Source organism: Lycorma delicatula, chromosome 3, assembly GCF_047948215.1.
Source record: "Lycorma delicatula isolate Av1 chromosome 3, ASM4794821v1, whole genome shotgun sequence".
Lineage (NCBI taxonomy): Eukaryota > Metazoa > Arthropoda > Insecta > Hemiptera > Fulgoridae > Lycorma > Lycorma delicatula.
In genome coordinates, this window is record NC_134457.1 from 203,666,846 (window position 1) to 203,692,922 (window position 26,077).

General features: G+C 30.6%; 1 protein-coding gene across 3 annotated transcripts in view; it reads right to left on the minus strand.

Moving 5' to 3' along the window:
- Positions 1-5,922: 5,922 nt before the first annotated feature.
- LOC142322373 (vacuolar protein sorting-associated protein 11 homolog) overlaps positions 5,923-26,077 on the minus strand; it is a 68,723-nt gene continuing 48,568 nt past the window's right edge. The window contains exons 6-8 of one of the 3 annotated variants that reach the window (XM_075361380.1): positions 15,699-15,831; positions 12,807-12,901; positions 5,923-6,176 (exon numbers count right to left, since the gene is read on the minus strand). In XM_075361380.1, the coding sequence (XP_075217495.1) occupies positions 15,699-15,831 (133 nt within the window). In that variant the 3' untranslated portion in view covers positions 5,923-6,176; positions 12,807-12,901. Of the gene's footprint in view, positions 6,177-9,191; positions 9,238-12,806; positions 12,902-15,698; positions 15,832-26,077 lie in introns of those variants that run through there. The other 2 variants (XM_075361379.1, XM_075361381.1) reach the window with 2 other exon arrangements.

Here is a 26,077-nt window from a genome sequence, read left to right on the forward strand (position 1 = left end):
TATTTGTACCTGAAAAGGCTCTTTGTCTGTTAACTGTACCAACATAAGTGGCCAACTGGTCTGCAACATTAAAGACCTCAAAATTGTGCTGAGCGATGAAGCTGTCAATTAAGCCACTGCTTTAGCAACAGTGATCCCACTGTGCCAGTAAAGTGACTTCGCATTAACATCAGCGCCAATAAGGATTGGATCATTACCAACAATACGAAGGATCCTATCCCATCTTGCTAGGTGTTACTCAGTGGGATCCCTGTATTGGGAATATGAACTAACAACTGTAAGGATCTGTCCGTAAATGGCAAGTCTGACCCCAACATGATGTGTATCAGAGACCTGCCATATCAAGTGATTTCCTGCATAGAATAGCAGACATACAGGTATGCCATACACAAAACTGTTTCCAGCTGTGAAAGCCTGGCAGATCACCTATTAGGTATGGGTGCTGCACAGAAGGACACCATTGAGGCTCTGTCTCTCTACAACTTCACCTAACTCAACCTGGACTACATAAGTACCCTGGGCATTTAGTTGACTGAACCTAACCAACTAAAGAATTAAAGTACAGCGGAATGGCCCTTATGTAACAGTCACACTCCTTACTAACAACTGGGTGCTCATGATTCTTGTGCAACCTCTTACAGTTAGCATAGGCTGGAGCCTTGGACCTATGCGAACAAATGTCATGCTTGTGGCCCTCCTCGCCAAACTGGGCACACACCAAGCAAACTTACAAAATCTAGCCCTGTGACCATATCTGCAGCACTTGAAACATCTTTGGACATCCACGTACTCTTTTACTTGGTAGGACTCTAAATCGATAAATAGTCTGACTGCAGACATAAATTTTTGAAAGAGACCAGAACTTACCTCAAAGACTCAAGTGATATTTCTGGGTATCATGCCTACCCATTTTAAAGACCAACCTGCAGTCCTGCCAGAAGGCGGCTTCATCCAAATCAGTGTTCTGCTCCCTAATGAGGGACAAGATAACTTCATTGGTAAAGTTATGGTCAATATCATAGACTGTAATTTGGGTCCTACGTGTTCTCTTCGTGTCTATTTTTACATTTAATTGCTTAACCGCCGTGGAATCTAATTGCATAAATTGTCTCTGTATCATCCGCTTCCACAACTAATCCCTTGCTGGTCTCTTTGATGCTCCTGATCTTAAGACCTTTCCAGTCACCTCAAAGGGCAACTTGGAGGTCTTTCTTCAGCTGACTGCTGGTCACAGTCGAGCCCTCTACTCTGCTGACAAATGTAACCTCAAGTTTCTTGGACTGGCTGGTTTCATGCCCTCTCCTAACCACCTTAGCGTACCTATATGACTGCATTGGGGCTGAGGCCGGTTTATGAACAGCAGTTACTTTCTTAGGCTTCGAGGCAAGATTTTCAAAACCCTCAATGACAGCTGTGAAAGCCGCTCGGAAGAATTCGAGATGAGGCAATAATCTCTTCTTGGTAGTTGTACTGGTACATTTTGGATTTGGAAGATAGGAAAACAAGCCATCTAGTTCTGCCAAAACATTGTAGGCCAATGGGGCAGAGCTGTCAGGCCTGCCCCTGGCTTGAGAAAACTCTTCAATGAATGGGTTCATATCCTCCTGGGTGGTCACCCTCCAAACCACTTCTGAACCATCATTGTCAGAACCTGTGTTTGAGGAGGTTGAAGGAAAAAGCTCCGGCCTCCTCCTATGGCTTGGCTTCTTACCTATCTCTCTCTTTCTAAAGTGGTCAGAGATTCCATGACCTAACAGTATACAAACAAAGTGCTTGCTATATTCCTTCTATCCAGATATTGGGTACAAGCCCACAAGCTTGACGACTACCTGCAGCGAGTCATGGGCAGCTAGAGACCTTCTGTATTCTCCTGTCATCATTGCACCTCTTTGCCGCTACTGGATCAAATGTGTGAAATCAAAGATCAACACACACAGTTACAGATCATGGCCCCCGCTCTAAAAGAGTGGGAGCAGGACTAAGGGTAAAGGCCCCTTTGCTCGTAACAGGGTCTTGTGACCAGAAGTTGTTGCCACTCTTTTTGCCGCAATGAGGTGGGTGCTTGAACAAGTTGTGCGCCAAAACACTCTTGAATCCCTGTGAAACAGAGATGAATCATCTGAATAAAAAGGGCGCAAAACTGTTGTAACAGTTCTCAGACAGTAAAATTGTGAAACTGGGGAAGGTACATACTCGACCACCAGCTCAAAAATAGCACTAATTGTGGTGACTATTCATTGATGTGTTCATCACAGGCAATGTTCCAATGTTTTTTTCAGTTCAAAGGACACTGATCTTGTAATTGTGGTTTTTCTATGCAATCATAAATTAGTACTGAAGTGATGTTTCCTCCCAAAAAAGAACTGAAGCAGATAACTTTTTAATTTATGTCTCTGCTGTTTTTATAGCTGTATTTGGTAGAGACCAATGAAAATAGCTCCTTATGTTATTTTAGTAATTTATTAAAAGATTTTCTTTAAATAAGGAATACTTAAAAGTTTTATTTGATATCATAAAGTTGCAAGTAGCACTGTTATGTGCTGCTATCCAATATTTTTTCTTATAATCTATTAGTTGCCATGAATTCATAACAGAAAGCTCAATGTGCAGAACATTTATCAAATCAAAATCAGATAGAAGAGACTTTGGTATTTTGTATTCAATATGGAAGATGACCTTCTTCTTGTACAAGTATTTGTTTATGGTATGACATGCTTAAAGCAACAGGGAATAAACTTCACAAGAAAAAAGCAGATAAACATAATCCCTGTAATAAGAGTTAAGCATGTACAGCAGGTTTATAAACAAAGCCTAGAATGGTTTACATACCCAGTGTAGAAAATGATGTGCAGGCTTTATACGCAAAGCACAGCTAGGCTTTTGCACCATGATTTTTGTAAAGCATGTAATTTTTTGAAGCACACACTACCTGTATATTATACAATAAGTTTGTTCATATATGAGGGTCAGTCAAATAACTGGGCTTTTGTCTTCACAGCATTGTCTTCCATGGTTGGTTACACAAAGTCATGTTATATTTTGTCATAAAGTTTCTCAGAAATGAGGGGTTCAGAATTTTCACTAAACTGCAAGGATAGTTTGAAGAAATGATATTGTCAGTATCCAAGTCTACAACACAGCTAGCAAATTTAAAGGAAGGGTAAACCTGTAGAAAATGAGCCAAAACAGGCGTTGAAGGAGAAGTGTGATGGATGATAACAATTCATTGAACTACGACCTCTCTTTTTCTGTTTAGCCTCTGGAACCATCGTAAGATATTACTTCAGAGGATGAATGAGGATGATATGTATGAATGTAAATGAAGTGTAGTCATGTACACTCTCAGGTTGACCATTCCTGAGATGTGTGGTTAACTGAACCCCAACCACTAAAGAACACCAGTAACCACGATCTAGTATTCAAAACCATATAAAAGTAAAACTGCCTTTATTATGATTTGAACCTTAGAACTCTTGATTTCAAAATCAGGTGATTTGTGATGATGAGTTAACCACTAGACCAGCCCAGTGGGCTTGATCTATGACCCCACTGCAGACTATCAGCACCATATGATTGATAAAATTGTTTTTAAGTAGTTATCAGTCTTGGAAATGCCTATTCCATTATTACAAGTATATCTGTATGAGGAAAGTTGCAAGACTTTTGACCACAACTCAGTAACAGGCCTGACAGGAAATTTGCAAAAAACCTCCTCAATTGATTTCAATGAGAGAAAGGATTTTTTGTGTTGAATAGTAAAGTGTGTTGAGACATGGGTCAATCATTACACTCCACAATCAAAATTGGGAAGTATAGAATGGATAGGCTTGTCCTATAAAGATGAAAACATGGTCTTCAGCTACTAAAGCCTCACTACAGTCTTCTGGGACTTTTAAAGACAGTATTGCTCATCGATTTTTTGTATACTACAGCCAGTTCTTGGACAAAGTGAAAGCCATATACAGGAAACAAATGGTAGCCTGACTAGTCAATCAGTGATGTGATTTTCATTCACAACAATTCCAGGCCTCATAGTCATTAGCACTAAGGATAAACTGGATGAAATTTACTGAGAAATCTTAGAACCCCCCCCCCCCCCAAATACAGTCCAGATTTATACATCTATGATGACTTTTTGTTTAGGCCATTAAAAGAGGCACTGAGAGGATAGAGTCCAGAACAGCAATGAAGTAATGGAGTTCATGCACAGTTGGCTTGCGACATCCTCAAACTTTTATCTAGAAAGGATCCACAAGCTCCCCACATGTTGGGAAAAATATATAGAACTTCTAGACAACATAGAAAAGCAATAATTATGTTTTGTATTTCTATTCTGTACTAAAAGATGATAAAAACAAAAGTATGGTTTATATTTGACTGACCCTTGTGTAATTGTATATGCATTTTATTTTAACGTTATATTACAAAAATATCCGTTATCCGTTAAAAATATATGTTAAAATATAATATTTTAACATCCATACAAAAATGAAGCAAAAGGGCTTCTGCTTCAATCAAACACTGCACTTGCTAAAATCAATTTAGATGATTGAAAGTTAAGAAATATTTACTAATGAGCCCCCCAGTCTTGTTGAAAAGTAGATTTTGTCACTTACTCAATTAGGACACACGTCACAAAAAAAAGTTGTAGGATAAAAAATTAAACCAGTTTGTTCCTTCTTTTGGTAAAACCTTTTTTAGTTTATACGCTAGGTATTTACTTTAACAAAAAATTCAAGCAATGTAAATTAAAGCGAATATAATTGTGTATAATCTTCACAGAAACATTTTTGAATTGTTAACTGGAGGCTTAACTGTCTTAGGAGAAACAGTATTTTATGGTTTATATGCTGCTATGAATAATTTCTGGAAAAGATTTCAGCAGTCAAGAATTAGATCAAATAAAAGTTGAACATTTTTATAAACAGTATTTTTTGGAATTTTGACTTAGGGTTTTACTATCCAGATAATAAATAAGATTTGGTGCCTAGAGAAATACTGTGTAACTTTGCTTGTTAAGATAAAAAATATTTGGATTATAAATGAAAAGTGTGATATGATTTTAAAAATTCTGATTATTTTAAACTACAGGTTAGTTAAAGTGTGCATGAACCATAGGCATGTAACATTCTTTAGGCCAATGTTGCAACAAAAGACAATAGTAAAATGAAGAATAATAATTCTATATAGTTTTTCATTGAGATTGATATTTTATGGATACAAACATTTTCTTTATTGTAAATGATCTAAATTAAAATACGAGTATTTAATATAAAGTATAGCTCATCATAATCATATCCACCAGAGTAAAATTCTATATAAAAAAAATCCAGGTAGATTTTTAACCCTTAAAATGGACTGATCTTCACCTTGCATCTGGAAGGTTCTGATTTCAAATCCTAATAATGCTTGGGGATTTTTGATAAGCTAAAAGTATTTCTATACACAGGCTTTTAAGCTTACCTAGTGAATAAGTTATTTAAAACAATTATGGTATGTATTTGTTTGGCTCTCAAGAAGAAAAAAGAAATATAATTATTTAAGGAGCTGAGGAAAAATTTTGTTTCCATTTACCTAGCTAACTGCAGTTTTATTGAATATGCATTTTTTCTTAAAAAGTAGTCAGAGTTTAAATATCTAACCACCACCAAATTAAATATTTTATACAGTAATTTAAATATCAACCAATAACATACAAAAATATACTATTAAATTTTTTATATTACTAAAGATTAGGAATTTTTGAAAAAAAAAAATCAAAACCCATTATCAACTCTGCCCAAATGCTTAGTATGCATTATATGATAAAACTGAATAATTGATTAAGTATAAAAGATTTATAAATTAATCACTTAATCTTGACATGAAAGACAAGATAACAAATACTAAAGGGTTAAATGAAAAATAAATAAAAATTATAATGCACAATTATTATTAATTATCAGAAAAGAAGCAAAAATATACAAACATGCAGATTCTATAAAAATTTATGAAATATTTAAGGATAAATAAAATACTGTGCAAAAAATATAATTACTATAGAATAAAAAATTAATCATTAGCATATTTTATTACATACAATGGATAGCTGCATATATACTATATAAAATAAATTATCTAGTTTATATGAATTGAAATTGAAAACTATTCTTTATTGAATGATGAATAAAATCAACCTGGAATGAAAAAAAACATCAAAATTTAGCTCAATAAATAAAAGATTTCTATTTTCAATGCAAAACTGCAGGGCTCAGTTTTAAATCTTTTTAAAAATGTAGTGGATACCACTTATTTAAACATTACAACTGTATCTCAGTCAGTCAGAATTCCTAAATCTAAACAAGATTAATTGAAGCCCTTACAGCACATTGCAAATTGATAGTTTGCAACAACAGATTAGTGTATAATTATAATTATAACATAGAGAATATTCTCTATAGTGGAATAAAATATTCTTCTATAGTAGAATATTATATTACATTATAGTTAGAATATATTACTTAGCACATGTAAGCATTATTACTGGAATTTATTCCTGGAAATGCAGTAATTCTAAGAAATGTTATTATGTTGAAGGCTTTATCTTTTGTGTAATTTTTATTCAGTCTTGCACTCACTTCATCACAATGACAATGTAATGAAAAGTTTCATTCTTGAACTCACTGTTAGCATGTACACATAACATTGTTTATTAAATTTATGTTGGGAAGGTATATACAAAATAATATTACACGAAGAATATCTACATTTATAAATTTTATATGTAAATAAAATAAAAACTTGGTTTTTTAAAAAAGAAACTTCGTTAAGAAAAGGCTTTTATATACATTATAAAACATATATATATATATATATATATATATATATATTATGCGAAATATGAAAGTTATACTTACTATATTAATTTCTAAATGATTAAATCTTATCTAATTACTGTGTTTTATAATAAACATATTATTATTTCATATAATATTAAATTTTATCAACACAGTGGTCAACATGGTAATTACTTATTTGATTATATAAATACATATATAAAAACATGCATGTGCACACACACACACACACACACACACACACACACACACACACACACACACACACACACACTTTTATACAATTCAACATAGTACGCACTCTATTTTACTGATTATCAATATCAATAAAACCAATTTAAATAATGTATGAAACAGAATTCAATGGTGGAAAGTTGTTTTTTAATCCACATTCAGTCTTGATTTTTAATTATAACCTACAAAACATTTTGATATTTAAACATTATTGTTAATGTAGTCAAATTTAATCTTAACAATTAAATAAATAAATATATAAAAAGAAAACTGATTATAATATTTTTTCCGTCAATACAAGTTACATTATGAATCACTTAAATGTTACATACAGATATAACTGTAAACTGAAATACAGCGATTACTCAATTTTGTACAGGCACGTTTAAATAAAAAACGGCACTAGATATTGCTAATTATTGTACAATACTTTTTGATTTAGTCTTTATTAATAGTCTTTCACTGAGTAGTCATTAATAAAGTCTATGGGGAGATTGATGGCCATTTGAAGAGCTTGTTCATAAACGTCAAAATATTTTTCAACACTAATAATGCTGAATTAAAAATTAACTGAAAAAAATTTATAAAACAATTTTTGACTCTTTTCTAATTAATAAAGCTTATAATCCTAAAAGAATACAGAATGGCACAAAAATCACAGTTCATCGACTAAAACTAATGCACAACTAACCTTGCTGAACATTTGAGCTCAAAAATGTTTATGTCTGTACAGATGCATAGAATACTGAAACAAGAAGTTTTCTTTGAAAGCAAGAGTAGCTGCTTTAGAAGACATACTGAAGCAAATAGGTAATATTTTTGTTTAATTTCTCAAGCATCTTTGGTTTAACGGCATACATCGTATCTTTCAATAACCCTAAAAGGAATGGTAATTTTGGTAATACATCTATGAAAATCCATTGTCTTATAACTCTGATGTCAGACTTCTTCATTAATACACTAACAGCCTGAGGTACCACAGTCTGGCCCAGCGTCATCAAGGTGGAAATATAAATGATTAAATTGATTTTTAGAAACGAAATAGCATATGACAAACTTCTAGGTTATTTCTATCCTTTAGTTAAGATCCCTTTTGTAACCGTTTCTTCAAAAAACAACAGTCCCAGCCCTCCTTAGTAGGTTATTTCAACCCAAACTGTCATAGAAAAACTAGTGATATAAACCAATAATAGTTTTAAAATGGTTTTCAAATTGTAATGGTGGTAATGACTTTTACGCCACTCAAAATTGTGAGAAATAGTTTTGTGATTTTAACATATATAATGTATACTGGCAATGTTTTTTTTTTCCAGATAATGGCCATTATCTGACTTATTCACATTCATGTTCAACTTTAGTAACTTATATAACATCTAATGATATACAGAGTGTTCTGTATAGTATACAAAATGAAATGAAATAAATATAATTTTCATACCAAGTTTTATGTGCAAGTTGATACTAGTTATGACATACAAAGAAACAGCCATTCATCTAAAATAGGTCTGCAAACAATAAATATGAGGAAAAAGAAGAATAAGGTTAGCAATTTACAAATTGGTGTAACCTTAAAACATTTATTTTTCATAATTCACTGTGCATATAATAATGAATTTGTTCAGTTTTCTCCGCTTTGTAAAGAGATAAATCACAACTCATAACTTTATATTAGGAACTAAATCACAAATTGATGAAAACTGCCATTTACATTTCTAGTCTAACATATATGCAGCTGTGCCAAACTTTTCTGTTTAATCAATTTAATTACTATTTATTAAATCTTTCATATTGAAAGTTTGAAAATTTCCTTGAACAGGCCAATTACATTAATAGTGAACCATCTTTTAATATAATACAAATGTACATATAACATACATGTCAACAATAACATTTAACTTACTTGAAAATGGATTTAAATTTTTATCATAATCATCATCATCATCAAACGGAGTACCTGATGAGTAATCTTCATCATCCTCAAATGGATTCTTTCCAGGCAATGATAATGTTGTATTCTGTTTATTTGAGATAACAGTCATTAAAGGTGTTTCTGGAGAATCAGTGCTTGGCATTAAGGCAGTATGTTGATCTCGAGTTAAATTTGCTTCTAACATAGAACTATACCTTTCTAATGATAATTTTTGTTTTCCAAGTTCTTTAGGTCTCTCTACAAAAAGTTAAAAGAAGTTAAAACCTTAGTCAATAATAAAAATTTATCGGGATTTTCACATATGCGCGCTCGCGCGCGCACACAGACACAGAGAGAGAGAGAGAGAGAACATTATTTATTTATATTATATAAGGGCTGTTTTTTCAACCTACAATTGTGTATCTAAGTAAACAAGAGATAGGCGGGAGCCAGGTCTGCACGATGTGTGATTTCACCGGCCCCCACCACAACCACTGCCATTGCCAGCTCCAATGCATTAGTCTGGGCCGAGATACAAGCAATTGAACACGGTTGTTTCAATCGATGCTCCCGCCAACTGTGAACTGTGAAGTGTAATATGTTTTCTGCAACCAGAAGGATGTAGCACTGATGAAATCTACTGCAGAATGAGCCTAGTATATGGTGAAAACACTTGGGGTAATGGTAGTGTACGGAAATGGTGTAGGGAATTTAAAGAAGGGCGAATGTACATCCATGATGAAGGTGGGCAAGGACCCAAGTCTGTTGCTACTGTTTGCCTGGTTGAGCGTGTTGATGATTTTGTCCGTGACAAACGGAGGTTTACGATAAGTCAATTTTCTGCAAAATTCCCAGAGATTCCAAGGTCTTCTCTGTACACAATTGTGACTAAAGACCTAAGATACCAGAAACTGTGTGCATGTTGGGTCCCAAAAATTTGAGTGACGATCATAATGCAGTGAATGTCATCAGCCTTAAAGTTTCTCATGTTACAATAATGAGGAGGAGGGTGTTTTTAAAGTCTATCACTACCAGCAATGAAACTTGGATCCAGTATCACAATCCACAAAACCAAAGAACAGTCTGAGCAGTGGATGCAAACTTCTCCAAACAAGCCAAAAACTTTCAAACAGACACTGAGCAACAGGAAAACAATGGCTGTAGTTTTTTGGAACAATAAATGTGTCTTGTTGGTGAACTTTATAGAGCAGAGGACAACATAACAAAGGAAGTTTATTGTGAATCTTTATCTCACCTTTGCAGATCGATCCAGAACAAACGAGGAGGCATGCTCTTGTCCGGCATGGTTTTGATCCATGAGAATTCATGATCGTACTGTGCCAACATGATACAACATCTTCTCAAACAATTCAAGTGGGATGTTTTCAACTATCCAACGTATAATCCAGACCTAGCACCTAGTGATTTTCACCTCTTTTGAGAATTGAAGGCATGGGTGGGTGGACAACACTTCTTCACCAACGAACTACTTCAGGAGGCTGTCAAGACGTACCTTACCTCACTGATCGCAAACTTCTTTGAAGAGGGCATCGGAAAGCTGGTGTCATGATACGACAAATGCGTCAACTGTTTTGGTGATTATATAGAAGAAAAAGTTACATACTACTCAACTTTTAGTAATAAAATCATTTTATGTCAATGTATCTTTTTTTTTATAGCCCATTGGAGGTTAAACAAAAACATTACATACACTAAGTCTTCAAAAAGAATCCAGCCACATTTTTTTTTCCTGGAAAAGTATTTCAATATTATAAGTGGTATGAGTATGAGTAGTAAAACTTGTGTACAATTAGTTTTTGTACATGGTTTCTGTTGTTCAGCAGCTACTGTGTATTTGTGTAGTAGGCGTTTACATTTTTATTTTATACATGACTTGTCTTGCCAAGGCAAAACAATTTGTAAGATTAAACAGGGTTTTGGAAATGAAGCTGTACAAAGATTAAAGAGTGGTATTACAGTTTTCAAAATACCAAAAATTCAGCTGAGAGTAACTAGCACAAGTAGACAGTCAACAAGCCAAAATCCAAACCTCATTAATAACATGCAGAATTTGATAATGGAAAATAGTTAGCTTACTATCTACGAAATTGCAAATGACATTGAATTAGTAATGGTACAACACAAAAATTTAACAGATGATTTAGATATGCACAGAGTGGTTGCAAAATCTGTCACAAAAGTGGTTTCATTTGAATAGGAAGATATACATTTTTATACTGCACAGGATGTTGTAAAGTCCAACAGTAATACTAACTTTCTTCTGACCATAACTGGTGATGAATATTGGGTGTATGGGCACAACCCAGAAATAAAAGTTCAGTTGTCACAGTGGAAGACACAATCATCTCCCAAGACAAAAGAAATTAAGTTAGGTGAGGAGCAAAATGAAAACAATGCTGGTTTTATTTTTGACTATTGTACAGCTGTGTATCATGTATATGCATCCACACTGTCAACAAACAGTACTGTCTGGAGATTCTGTCATCATTGTGTTGCAAATCAGGAAAAAAGGCCAGACCTGTGGGAATACAATGCAAGTGATAGTTGCACCTTGATAACAAACTCACATTTGTCACGTCTAACCCAGGATTTCTTGTCAGAGACAGAATTCCTCAGGTTTACCTGTCTCCTTATTCAACAGAAATAACTGCTTATGATAGTTTGTTGTTTCCTTAGGTTGAAGAAGCTGCTGAATGTTTCCTGATTTAAAAACTGGAAGTACATAACGACAGATATGAGAGCACAGCTGGTAGCCGTTCTAAAAGAGCACTGCAAAAATGTTTCAAGCAAGGGAAGGATCGTGAGAATACGTTATGGAGTCATAAGAGGTCTACTTCATTCAGACATGGCATTTTCACACACACTACAACTCATTCTGTGTATTAACTTCACTGAAACAGCCACATGAAAACTGCAAAATCAAAGTCTCTTGTACAGTAAAGGAAGTCTGAATGGTTAAGAAGACTGTCAGATTATTTAATAGAAAAACAATAAATAAATGTGCAAGTATAGGTAGTTCATCCAACAAAGATCATCCTAACATATTAGCTGAAGCAATACGACCAGGTAAATACTCAACTCATTTGATATTCAGTGTCAATTAAACAGGTCTTTATATCAACATATGCCAATGTATACAATAAACATAAATGCACGGATGTACACTGTCAAAGAAAAAATATGCTTGGTTTCAATACAAAGAAAAATTGTCTAAACAAATTTTAACGTAATTCAGAATTCAATTGTCTAATTAAAACAATATAATGTAATTTCACATTAAATTTTTACTGAAAAAGGATCTTGTTGAAATTGCCCTTGCAAAAAAAAAATGACTGCCTGATGTTACTTTTAACTAAGAAAAATTCCTTAGAAAAACATTAAAAAAAAGATCAAATGATTACAAGCATAATTAACATTAAAGACCTCAAATCAGGAAACAATATAGTAAAATAGTATCTACTGTGAAATCTCAGTTTCAATAAATTATATAAACATCATAAATATTAAATTAATTACAATCCAAATTATGAAATTTTTCTTGTGTGTATAGACAAGTTGACTTTGGTACTATACATTTAAAATTGGATGCATAGAACACAATATAAAAAAAATTGTCCTAAAAATTAAATGAACGCATTTTCTAAGTTTAAGTTTAGATATTTTAAACAAATGTTTGAAAATTAAATATGAATTTTTAAAATTATATAAATGTATGAAATTATATTAAGAATGAAATAAAATATTTGCCAATTTAAGCTGAAAAAAAAGTTATACAACTGATGAAAAATTCTACAAAGTAATATTACCTGGGTTCTGAATTTTTATATCAACTGATTGTGACATATTGGTTAGTTTTTCAATGCTTGCACAGTATCAAGTTTTGAAGAAAATGATTTTGATCCTGAAAAAAAAAACTGATTTGAAAAATTAAAAATTAACACTTATAAAATTGGTGACCATTATAAAATGCATTAGAAATATGATTATAAACACGAAAAATAATTAATTAGTATTTATTTAGGAAACAGAAAAAGGAATGGAAAATGAAAGGTAATCCATAAAAAAGTGAATTCAAACTGAAAAATAAAATGATGAATTTGAACTGAGAAATAAAGAGTATGTTCAAAAGAAGATTCATAAAAATGAAAATGCATATAACATAACATTCAGAGTATAACATAAACTCTGTTTAGAAAAATTTGTTACTACTTTCAATCAGGAATTATAAGTATTGTTGCAGTCATGTTAGGAGAAAACATGAGATAATCAAAAGACTATAACAAATGCATGAAGAGCTTTAAAAAATTAACATAATCATCCATATTTATTTATTTATTAAATTTAAGTGGTCTAGAGGCAACTTAGTATACATATATATATATATATATATATATATATATATACATTAATGTACATTGTTTAATATATACAAACGAGTACATTACAGTAAATATAATATAAATAAATTATTATTACAGTATTCATTTTGTTTTAGTCATGTGAAGGTAGATTGTGTCTTCTGTTTATACTTATACTAAGTTTATCCAGTTAATACTTTAAGTGAGTTACTAAAAATGAGTTGTAAAATTTTGCATTCATTTATGGTCAGCAAAAAATTAAACGTTATTCGTTTAGCTGAGGAAATCTGTAATTGTGCAGCAGGCCGTAAATATGATATTCCAGAACTGTATATAAGAGATTGGAAAAAGAAAAAAAGCTTACAAATAGCAATAAAAGTAGAAGCGTATTTCATGACAAGATTCAAAAGTTTCAAGTAGAAGAGCAGTTGTTTTCTTATATTCAAGATATATGTTAGCAATGATTTGCTGTTTCAACAGAATGGCACAATTAAAAGCCACATAAATCATGAGGAAGCTACAAATACCAAATTTTAAAGCAAGTCAACGATGATTGAATCTTTTTACGAATAGGTATGAATTATCAATAAGAAAACATATATCTATTTGTCAAACGTTTGCTGCATGCCTTTGAAGAAAAATTATTGGCCTTCAAGAGACATGTAATTCAGTTACAACAAGAAAATAACTTTTTAATAGGGCAGATAGAAATGCCAATCAATCAATCAGTTTACTTTTATGTACCAGCAGATTAAACAATTATGCTGTCAGTGTTTGCTTGTGGCTATGAAAATTGGCTTTGTACAGTATTATAATACAGTACTGTTATTTTGACAATACTAGCATATGGCAAAAGACTTTCACTATTTATTTTATTTAATAGTAAAACCTTTCGAAAGGCTGAAAATTACCTGCTGTTGTCATTAGGTGCCAAGAACAAGGATAGATGAATAATGCAGTAGTTTTAAATTGGGTAAAATGTGTGTGGGAGAGGTGATCTGGTGCTCTTTTAAGATTGAAAATTATGTTAGTGATGGATAGTTTCCATGAACATGTAATAGACAATGTGAAAAAATGTTTCAAGAAAGTAAAACAAAGCAAGTTTGTATTCCTTCTAGAATGATGTCATTACTCCAGCCACTCAATGTTAATTGGCCTTTCGAAGAACACATTTGAAACATTTTTATTCGAGTGGATGGCAACTGCAGTCCATGAAACAACTCCTACAGGAAGACTGAAAAAGCTGAGTTTCACATTAATATGCGAGTGGATCTTGGCTGCATGGAATCTTAACTAAAATGATTTGATAGTAAAGAGCTTAAAGAATTGCTGTATCTCTAACAGCCTGGATAGAAATGAAGACACTGCCATACGGGACAATAGTCATACCCCTTCTGAAGTTGGAGATTCAAACAGCAATGACGATTAAAAAACATGTAAGAATCCTTTTTCAGATTTACCATATTAGTGTTTTAACTTGCTTGTCTTTTAAAATCACCATACGACATTGCTACAATAGGCTCTTTCTTCTTTTTTTATTTTAGATGTGCCTGCAAGTCTTTGTATATTGTGTTTATCAATGCACCATATTTTTTGTATATAATAATAATTAATTAATGACAATTTAATTTTAAAGTATATATTTTATTATTTTATTTTTACTACATAAAAAATAAATAGAAATCAACTGAAAATTTTACATGTACTTTTTTCCTAAAACCTACACCGTTATTTTTTGGGTGTGTCTTGCACATCTTATGCGCAAAATGTTTCATGTATATATCTGAGTTTCTTACATATGTAATAAATATGATATTTGGATACAAAAAAATTGTAGTAATCGATGACATCTACTGAAATGAGTCATATATACTATAATCAAGAACAAAAAAATTACATTTATCTTCTTTTTTTTTAAATTATTACTTGTCTAATTAAAGGTATATGACATAATTTAATGAATATAGAAACAAGAGATTTCCAAGTATCATTAAATAAATAACAAGCTAAGGAAAAATATAGCAATTCATCACTTGCCATTAGTGTCTCTGATGGTAATTAAGAGAAAAAAAATTGTATAATTATTTACTTTATTCAATAATTCCATGATGTAAGAACAGAAATTTTATTATTTGGAATTCTTGATAAATAAAAAAATAAAAATATTTTCTAACTTTTAAAGATCACACCACCTAGTTCAGAAACAACAAATTAAAGAAAATGTTACCTTGCCACATACCTGATGTTTTCAATTAATATCTACTTAACTATTTCAAGAAAATTTAATTAAAAGAAAATAATGACCAATTTACAATAAACAAGAAAAATTAAATCAATTACTTAGTGTTGCATCATTAATAACAGTGAATTTATTGAAAATGCCACGCCCAAAATAATCAGCAACCAAAGAAAAACCATCTTCTGCTCTTTCAAGCTGACTATGGAATGTTTCATGTAAATCACTATTCTGCACCTGAAAAAATAAAACACTTCATACTAATAATTATAGTTTCAACAAAGATTATATGGTTAAAGATCCACAAACACATACTTGTATAGAAAAAATAGAATTCAAGTTCAATGAAAACTTGAATGAGAAGAGCTGAAACAAACAGATGTTGCTGCTATTTGATTCAGTATACATTAATGGGAGTCCAGCTGCTGGTCTGACCCTCCTTCTCAGTCTAGTAGCCTCTATCTCACTAGGAAAATATAAAAAATGAAAAAATTCACTTTTACTTACACTGAGAGGACTTTCTTATTATAGATCATGTTTTTATGTGCTTTTAGGAAAAAAATATAATTTTTACTGAAAAACGGTTCAGAAAGATCTTCTGCCCAAACAGATGAAATGCTATTGTATAAACTTGGAGTTAAGGACGAGGCAAGCTTTAAATACATGATCTGTGATGGAGAAGGCGGATTTTAAAATGAATCTTATACATGACGCTTGAGGATTTGGCCAATTTTTGACAACTGCATGCAAGAAAGTAAACTAAGTAGTTACGTTATTATCAACTATGTTAAACAGACAAATAACACAGATAGCTAATACATAATTATGTTACAAATGAAGGTGATGTAGCAATTCATCCTTATGGAAGACTTTTTAAAAAATCTGTTGTTAACAAAAGATACTTTTTATTCTAAGTATCTTGTGAAATTAGTGAAAATCTTTGTGAAATATCTTGTGAATTTAGTAATTTTTTATATTAACAAAATAATTTTTTTTTAACTTCACTTTTTTTAGTGCTCTAATATAAAAGACATTAAAATTATGTCAAGGATCTGCAATATCTAGAAGAGTTAACTAATGTTAAGTAATCTTTAAAGACAGTAGTATCATGGCTTATTTTAAATCTTCCATTTCTTAATATTACCAGGTAACCAGCAACTGGTGATGGTCATACGCTGTCATCTGGGTTTGATTTACTTTCATACTGACTTACTGAATGTTTCATATGCAATACCATAATTTCAAGAGCATTTTATAGCTACTTCCATTAGGTAATAAAACACTTCAAGCCTTCAACTCCTACATCATCATGGTCTTATACATTGATCAACTGATCTGTCTTTTAAATCTATTCATAACTGAAATTCAAATTTATCTATCAAAAGGTAAGGTCGCATCACACTTATATGCTACATTTTACTCTATTAAGAAAAGCTTAATCTCACTTGAGGGGTTTAACCTTAAATGATTAAATGAGAAATTACTTAAAAAAAAAAAAAGACTCACTTGAGCAATTTCTACAAAAAACAGTAAAATTCCATTCAAACTATCCTATCTCCAGATATTAGTTTAAAGTAACATGTGTGAAGAGTGGGATAAGTCATACTAACTGAAGTTATACAATCTACAGCATTAATATTAACATTGTCAATGTGAATGTTATATCATACAATATTTAACAATATTCTATCATAAGAAATAATTAAAAGGTTAAAATACTCAGTTTTCTTGACGCAGTATTCAAAAAATTAGATCGATAATGTGTTGTCTGTATCTTACATTACATGTTATGTTGTCATGATACAAGGTTATTTTAATAAATGCAATACAGTGATAAGAAAACAGTACTGTAAAATGTTTGCTAATCACAGTACCAAAGATTGTAGTTGCCCCATCAGTTGTATATTTATATGTAAATATACGGTCACAATATTATTGTAAATGTGTTTGTAATAGTGAAGTATGTATTACGTGGATCTATTGTATGGATGTAATACATGTACTACATATATTGTATGGATATATTTGAGCCTCAACTTCATTACCTTACTCTTCATCAAATAAATCTTATTTAGATGAATAGGTTTTTATTTTGTAAATTTATTCATCTGGTTATTCCATATTACTTAAGCAGAAAATTTTTTAAATGAAAAATGCATTCAGCATAAACATTTTGAGGATATTTCATTTTTTTTGTTCTACTGTCATAATCACTTAGCATTGGATTGAATTGGAAAAATGAAAAACAGATGATTAGGCAATAGCCTGATATCACTCTAATATTCAAGATATTTTCAACCAAAATTGAAGAAAATTAAACTTTTTTTCTCAATTCTGAAGTTTGGAACAAATTAAAGCTTTATAATTTGAAAATTACAAATAATTCTTAAGTCTGTAATTTGGTGGTGAACTCTAAAATTTAAGATTAGCAATTATCAGCTTTCTGATGGTGATATTTAAAGTTCGATTTCAGAATTATTTTTGTTTTAGATTATTTTGTTGTTATAAAATATATTTATTGAATTCTGCCAAACTGTTTAGGATGATAGTTCATTAAATAGAGTGAAAGTTGTTAATGGCTGCTATTGATTACAACTGTACATAAGGAAGACAAAATATACAGTAGTAAGCAGACATAAAATTCGTGATGGCTTTTTATCAGTAAAATTTCTCTTGGATAGGTATCAAGTTTTAAACAATTAGGATGCTGCTTGAATGAAAATTGTCACACTTCCAAGAATAAAGAAAAAGCCAGATCTGCTTTTCTGTGAAAAAAAGGTCCTATGCAGCTATACTTAAATGCAGGAAGAGAAAGATTAAGTGCTGTGTATCGTCTCTGTGCTGCTGGAGGGTCAAATTTTGGATTTAATCAGAAGCATAATTAAACAAAACTGATGCCTTTAAGATGTGGTCTATCAATTACTGGCAATGATTAGGTGAAGATACAAGATTCACTATGAGAATGTACTAGGCATTTAAGATTATTAAGAGGAAAAACCTGGAGTATGCACATAAAGTGAGACACATCCAGAGGAGTGCTGGTTTCTGCACCTCGTATTTCACGGAAAGTTGAAATCCAAGACCAGAATTTCATGACTGAAGAATCTGAAGCATTGGATCAACCAGATCTTCACTCCCATCAGCTGTAGACAAGGTTGAAATTGCTCAAATGATTGCCAACATTCAATAATGGACATTGCACATAAAGAAAAATATGTTTATTAAATAAAACCTATTAAAAAGAAGTAGTTCTATAAAATATTAAAAGAAAGGAACCACTAAAACAAAAAGTGACCCAAATATATAAAACCTAAACATTTGTCAAGTGGGGGAAAAACAAATTAAATAACAAAATATAACACATACAAATGTACATTATTATAAGATATATATATATATATATATATAATATATATATATATAATATATATATATATTATAAAATAATATATATACTAAGTATAAAAATATTCTTCTACAAGTTTACAACATAACACATCATCACATTACAACAAATTAAAATATCTTACACAATAACAATAAAATCATTAAATAAAACCTGTTCTAATCACAGATGGAGAGAATTTCAAATAAATATTTGGTAAGTAAAATATTTGTACTGTTCATGGAGGTTTCTTAATTCTTAATAGATAATAATTAAGTATGTTTCTTGTTGATTTGATTAACTATTTTAATTAGTTTGTATTTGGGGTGTACAACAATTCAGCTGTGGAGTAATTTGTCGGTTGTGTAAACTGTATACATTAAGTAATTGCCAGACAACCAATTATTGTTAAGCACTTCCTTTATTTACTTTAAATTTATACTGAATTAATCATTACATTATGTTACAATAGCTTCAGTTAAGTTCACATTTTTAAATATATATACAATAATTACATTATATAATATATAACAATTACATACATTAATAATTCTAACAATAATTAAGACCAGCTAGTTCATTAACAAATAAGAAGAAAGAAGATGACAGGAGATGGGGTACATTAGTTTTGGTCCTCCAGACTGGATCATTAAAAAATATGGATAAGACCGGATAATTAAATTATTATGTGAAATATCGCTATATGTGAAGTTCTAATATTGTTATATATGTAAATACATTGCAGTTTGGGAAATTCAATTTTCATTGGTGATCTTCAATAATAAAATTATGAATGAACGAAAATATTATTTTGGCGTTTCTTCACTACATTGAATCTGGGTTCATAATTTACGTTAATATCATTATCTATATAATACTATTTGTGTAATTTAGTTTTACTTTGTTTTTTGGCCATATTAGTTATTGCAATTATTATGGATAAAGAACAAAATTATTATGACAAAGAAAATCAATTAAGGCCTCCATTACAAGAATTGGATTACTCGCAGATAAATAGTCGTCATAGAGTAAATAATCAAGAACATTCTGTAGACACAGCTTTTAAACAATTACAATTGCAAATTATAATCAATTTACCATTGTTTGAAGGTGACATTCTTGAATGGCCTCACTTTATTAATTTATTTAATGATTTAATCCACACTTGAAAAGATTTAACAAATATTAAAAATTACATTATTTACATCCATCACTAAGAGACAAAGCCTTAGCCATTAATACAACTATTTGATTAGAAATTTATGATTGTATATTTTAATGCATATTTATTTTAAAAATATTTTTTTAAAAAAGAGAATCATCAGATCTTCTATTTAAATTCATTAATGGCATTTCTTCACTTTTCAATTCAATTGAAGCAATGCAACTTCCAGTTAACATATTCGAATTCATTGTAATTCAATTTCTAACAAGACTAGATTATAATACTGTCAGGTTATGGAAGGAAATATTATCAAATAAGGGCTGTCCAAACTTTCAAGAGTTCCTAGAATTTCTTGAGGCCAGATGACACATCCTGGAAAATCTTAGTTTAAGTACTATAAACTCACAATTCAGTATTGGAAATGTTAAAGGATAACATTACAACAATGCATTTAAATTTCATCGCAAACATCCTACTTCAAACGTTAACAAGATTCATAAACAACATAATGTTATTTATTATTCTAGATCTAATTTTAAACATTGTTTGTTTTGCAATTTCAATCAATTACAAAAATGCAAAGAATTTTTAAACTTATGCAATGATGAACAAAGAGACTTTTTAGAACATAAGTGTTTTCTCATGTTTTCACAAAGGTCATAGTAACAATCAATGTTACTCAAATAACTCATGTCATTTGTGTCAACAGACACAACAAACTCTTTCATACTGATAAAATTGATTAAATCAACTCGATAAAGAAAATTTGATTATTTCAGGCATAAATAATGAATTAGCCAAATCTGATTATATTGTACTACTTACATTGCATTCACAATACAAAAACTTTTCATTCAAGGTCTCATTGTGTTGTTTTGTCGGAACTAATAACCTTCCATTACATACATTTGAAACTGATCATTTTAATCTATCTCAAAATCTATTCTTTGCAGATCCTAAATTTAACATATCAAATAATATTGATATTTTAATCAGAGCCCAATTTTATTTAAATCTTATATTACCTCGTAAATTTATTCAAGATCCAAGGTATCCTATTATTCAAGAGGTAGGACATATTTTTAGCAGTTGTCTTCCAACTAAATTTAAACATAATAATACTGTTACATCTCTTTTTACAAGCAACAAAAACTTATATCATTCAACTATACTTGGAACATTTTTGGAAAATTCATGAAACTGATTCTGATGTTTCACCATTTCAGTTAATGAAACGTCTATATATGACACACTTCCAACTTAATACCACTAAGAACAATCTAGGCAGATTTATCGTCTCATTACCACATAAATCCGATAAAATCTGGGTAGGTAATTCTTTCATTAACGCTAAAAATAGGTTCTTATCTGGAACAAATATTATGCAACATTTCTAATTTTAAAAGGGAATATTCCGCCTTTATGCACAAATACCTAAGATTAGGTCATATGTCATTACTTAATTCTGATGATTTATTAACTAATGAATCAGATATATATTACTTACCTCACCCCACCCAATATTTAAGTTCACAAGTCTGACTACTAAAATGCGAGTTTTCTTTGATGGCTTATCTCTTAATAATAATATCACTATTAGTTGGGCCTGTTGTCCAACAAGATATATTCTCAATAATACTTGGATTTGGAATCCATAACTACGTCATTACATCTGACATTGTGAAAATGTATTGTCAAATACTAGTTAAACCTTACGACACTAATTTACAACGCATTTTGTGGTGCGAATCTCCAGATCAACAACTACAACATTTTGCACTTAGAACTATAACATATGGAACCGCTTCTACTCTATACTTAGCCACTACATGCCTAATTCAAATATTAAATGAAATCCAAAGAGATTTCCCATTAGCATGCAATGCTATTAGAAATGATTTTTATGCTGATGATTTTTTTTCAGGTTCTGACCGTAGATGAAGCTATCCAACTAAAGGTTGATGTTTGTAATCTACTCCAGTGTTATGGTTTTCCATTTCATCAATGGTTTTCTAATAATTGTAATATTGTTTTCTTGTTCTATTGCCCAGGAACATAGTTATGTACCTTAGGAATTTTATGAAACAATTCTACAAACAGATCATCATTTCAAATTACTCAGTCTATTAATACTAAATGAATTATTCTCTCTATTATTGTAGGAGTATTTGACCCATTAAGTCTTATTGGTCCTATTGTTTTCTATCATATATGTTTTATGAAAACTTTATGGCAACTTAAAATTAATTGGGATGACAGATTACCCACAACGATGTTATCTCAATGGAACAAATTATACAATTTATCTTAATTGAACTAATTAAGATAAGTTGTCCAATTAAATTCAACATGGAACTGAGGTTAACTCAACCCAAATACATAGATTTTTGGACCTCCATAAAGAGTTACAGGTGTTGTATCTACATTCGAACCTTATTTTCTAATTAAACAATTTCATGTAATTTACTTTGTTCCAAATCAAGACTTGCTTCTTTAAAGCAAATATCACTACCAAGGCTTAATTTATCTGGTTGTTTACTCCTCTCACATTTATTAGTAAAGGTAATAAATGCTCTGAATATGCATATTGATGAAATACATTTGTATTCAGAATCAACAATAGAATTGTCCTGGATTCATGGAAATCTGTCTGATGGGAAGGTATTTATAAGTAATAGAATTTCTGAAATTCAAAGAAATACCAAAAATGCTAAATGGTACTATATTAAGTCTATGGAAAATCCAACTAACGTATTGTCTAAGGATTGTAATCCAATTACATTAATTAATATGTGACTTTGGTGGCGTGGTCCTCCTTGGCTCTTACAATTTTCTTCTCATTGGCTAAACACTCATATTAACTTTAATAATTATAGTAAAGATCCAGAATGACTCATAGAAAAACGTACGTTTATATCTTTAGTACACACTGTTTTAGTTTTAATTTATACATTTAGTTTTTGTTTCCGATTTATGCACAATCTTAAATTAAATTGGTCCAAACAAATCGCTGGTCATTTAACTACAAGGGAATTAAATCAGACCCTTACCTTTTTCATAAAACAGTCTCAACACATACATTTTAGTGATGAATTAAATAAACTTAAGAACAATCAAATTATTTCTAACCAAAGTGAAATCATTTCACTTGACCCACTTCTGGGTGACTTAGGACTATTATGAACTATGATGGAAGTTAGATTACAGCACTCTTTATATATTATCAAGCTAAACATCCTATTATCCTACACTCAAAGGCAAATATAACTAAATTAATTATTACTGCTGAGCATTTACGTCTTTTGGATTCTAGTATACAATTGACACATCATTCATTACGCCAGAAATACTGGATCTTAAATGCTAAAACAAGCATTTCATTGATCATTAATAAATGTTTGAATTGTTTTCATTTTAACGCAAAAACTCAAATGCAACAACTAGGTCAGTTACCACCTTTCATTCCTCGTCCATTCTGTCTGTGCAACTACAGAGGTCGGCTTAAAATTCATCATGGCGGACAGAGGTCCAAAGTCTTAAGTAAATCTTATATTGCACTTTTTATATGGCTCAGTTCCAAGGCAATTCATTTAGGATTAGTCTTGGACTGGACTGCACAATCATTCATAGCAACACTCAAGAGATTTATTTCATGAAGTATTCCTACCCAAATATTTTCAGATAATGGTTTCAACTTTTATTCTGCCAAGAATATTTTGTATGACTTATTTGAATAAGGAAAATCTAAAATCAAACATTTAAGCCTTTTCAGCCACATTTCATGGTCATTTATTCCACCTTATTCGCTCCATTTTGGTGGCTTATGGGACAGCGCAATTAAAATTGTAAAATATTATCTATGTCGTGTAGCAGGACAACTTGAAGAATTGTATATGGTTTTAACACAAGTTAAAACCTGTCTTAATTCTTGTCCCATTTTTACTGTTTCTTCAAATCATAGGGACCCAGAATTACTATCGCCTGGACATTTTCTTGTTGGTTGTCCACTTATGTCTTTACCTGAACCAGATTACAAAGAAATTGAAATTAACTGCCTAGGTCGTTGGCATTTACTCCAAAAGTTTGTCCAATCAATCTAGAAACGATGGTCTAAGAACTATCTTCATTATCTCCAGCAGAGAAATAAATGGAATTTTCCTTTGTGTAATCTGTCTACTGGAAACTTAGTATTAATCTCGAAGTAGAACTGTTCACAAATGCAATGAAAATTCGGAGTTATCACTAAAGTTTATCCGGTCCTGACCAATTAGTTCAAGTCGTCAATTTAAAGACTGCTAATGATCAGCTCCGAAGACCTGTGCATAAGTTGTGTTTGCTCACAGTGTCTGATATTTAAAAATATAAAATATTTAGATAAAATATAAAAATACACAGATAAAATAAAAAAATATTTCACATGTTACTAATTGAGAATGTTGTTAAAATAATATATTTTTTCTAACTGATGCTATACTTTATCACTGTAATTTATTTACTGTATTTTATTAATATGCTTTCAAATGTTATATATTGTTATTATAATGTAATATTCTGTATATTTATATCTTAATCATATGCTTTTCTAACACTCTACTCTACAGACTAATTTTAATACTACATTACATGTGCATACACACACACAGGCACAAAGAACAACTACAGACAACACGAAGAACACATACAAAATGAAAAAAACACACACACCAAAGATATTATATTAGATGCAATAAGTCACTAACTGTGTAATAAGTCATCATTATTTACAGTTTCTAACCAATAGCACCATGGTTATTTAAACCATTGGACACATCTTCCTCCTGCGTCATGAACAACATATTTAAAGAAATCCTAGTTGCTACAGCATAATAGATACAAGTTAAATGCAATAAGTCGCTAGATTTGCAATAAGTCATCATTATTTACACTTTCTAGCCAATTCAGACCGTTGGATACATCTTCTCTTGTGTCACAAACAACATATTTAAAGAAATCCTAGTCACTATAAGATTATAGGTACTAGTTTCCAAGAATATATATTTACGTATATTGTTACAAGTTATTAATATTTTGAGCATTATGATTATTCTTATTATTGTTACATATTTATGATTATCATATCAAAATTAATGAAACTATGAACATTAGAATTATCATTCTTATTATATTATTCTTGTTGCATTACTACTTTTACACAATGCCATTGATTTGTGATCACTGTTATACATTATATTGATAAAAAAATGTAAAATAAATATACTTGACTTATCTTGTGCTACTGAATCATATTAATGATATAATTCATATTTGTGTTAGTATAAGATATATATACTTTATATTATATTGATATTCTCATGTTATTATAAGAAAAAAGAACTTCTTTTTTTATGGGCAGTATGTTCAGATTCATTTGTTTTCTTTGTCCTGTTGCTTAAATATAAACATCTCCTGTCATCTTCTTTCTTCTTATTTGTTAATGAACCAACTGGTCTTAATCATTGTTAGAATTATTAATATATGAATCTTTACTTTCCTATAAAATGTTGACGAAATAACATTACTTAGTTCTACATCTGTTCTAGGTAGACAGCATATTTAATATATATTTAAAAATGTGAACTTAACTAAAAGTATGAAACTATTGTAACTATTGTTGTACATTATTTTTTATATTTACATTAATTACACATTTATAAAATATTAAACTTTCTGACTAATACAGATACATTTTTATATTATTTCTTCAACATTTTAAAGGAGAGTAAAGATTCATACATTAATAAATCTAAGAATAATTAAAACCAGCTGGCTCATTAACAAATAAGAAGAAAGATGACAGGAGATGTTTACATTTAAGCAAGAGGACAAAGAAAAAATGAATCTGAACAGGGGTATTCTATTTTAATTCAACAAATTTTCAAAAGTTTTATTGCATC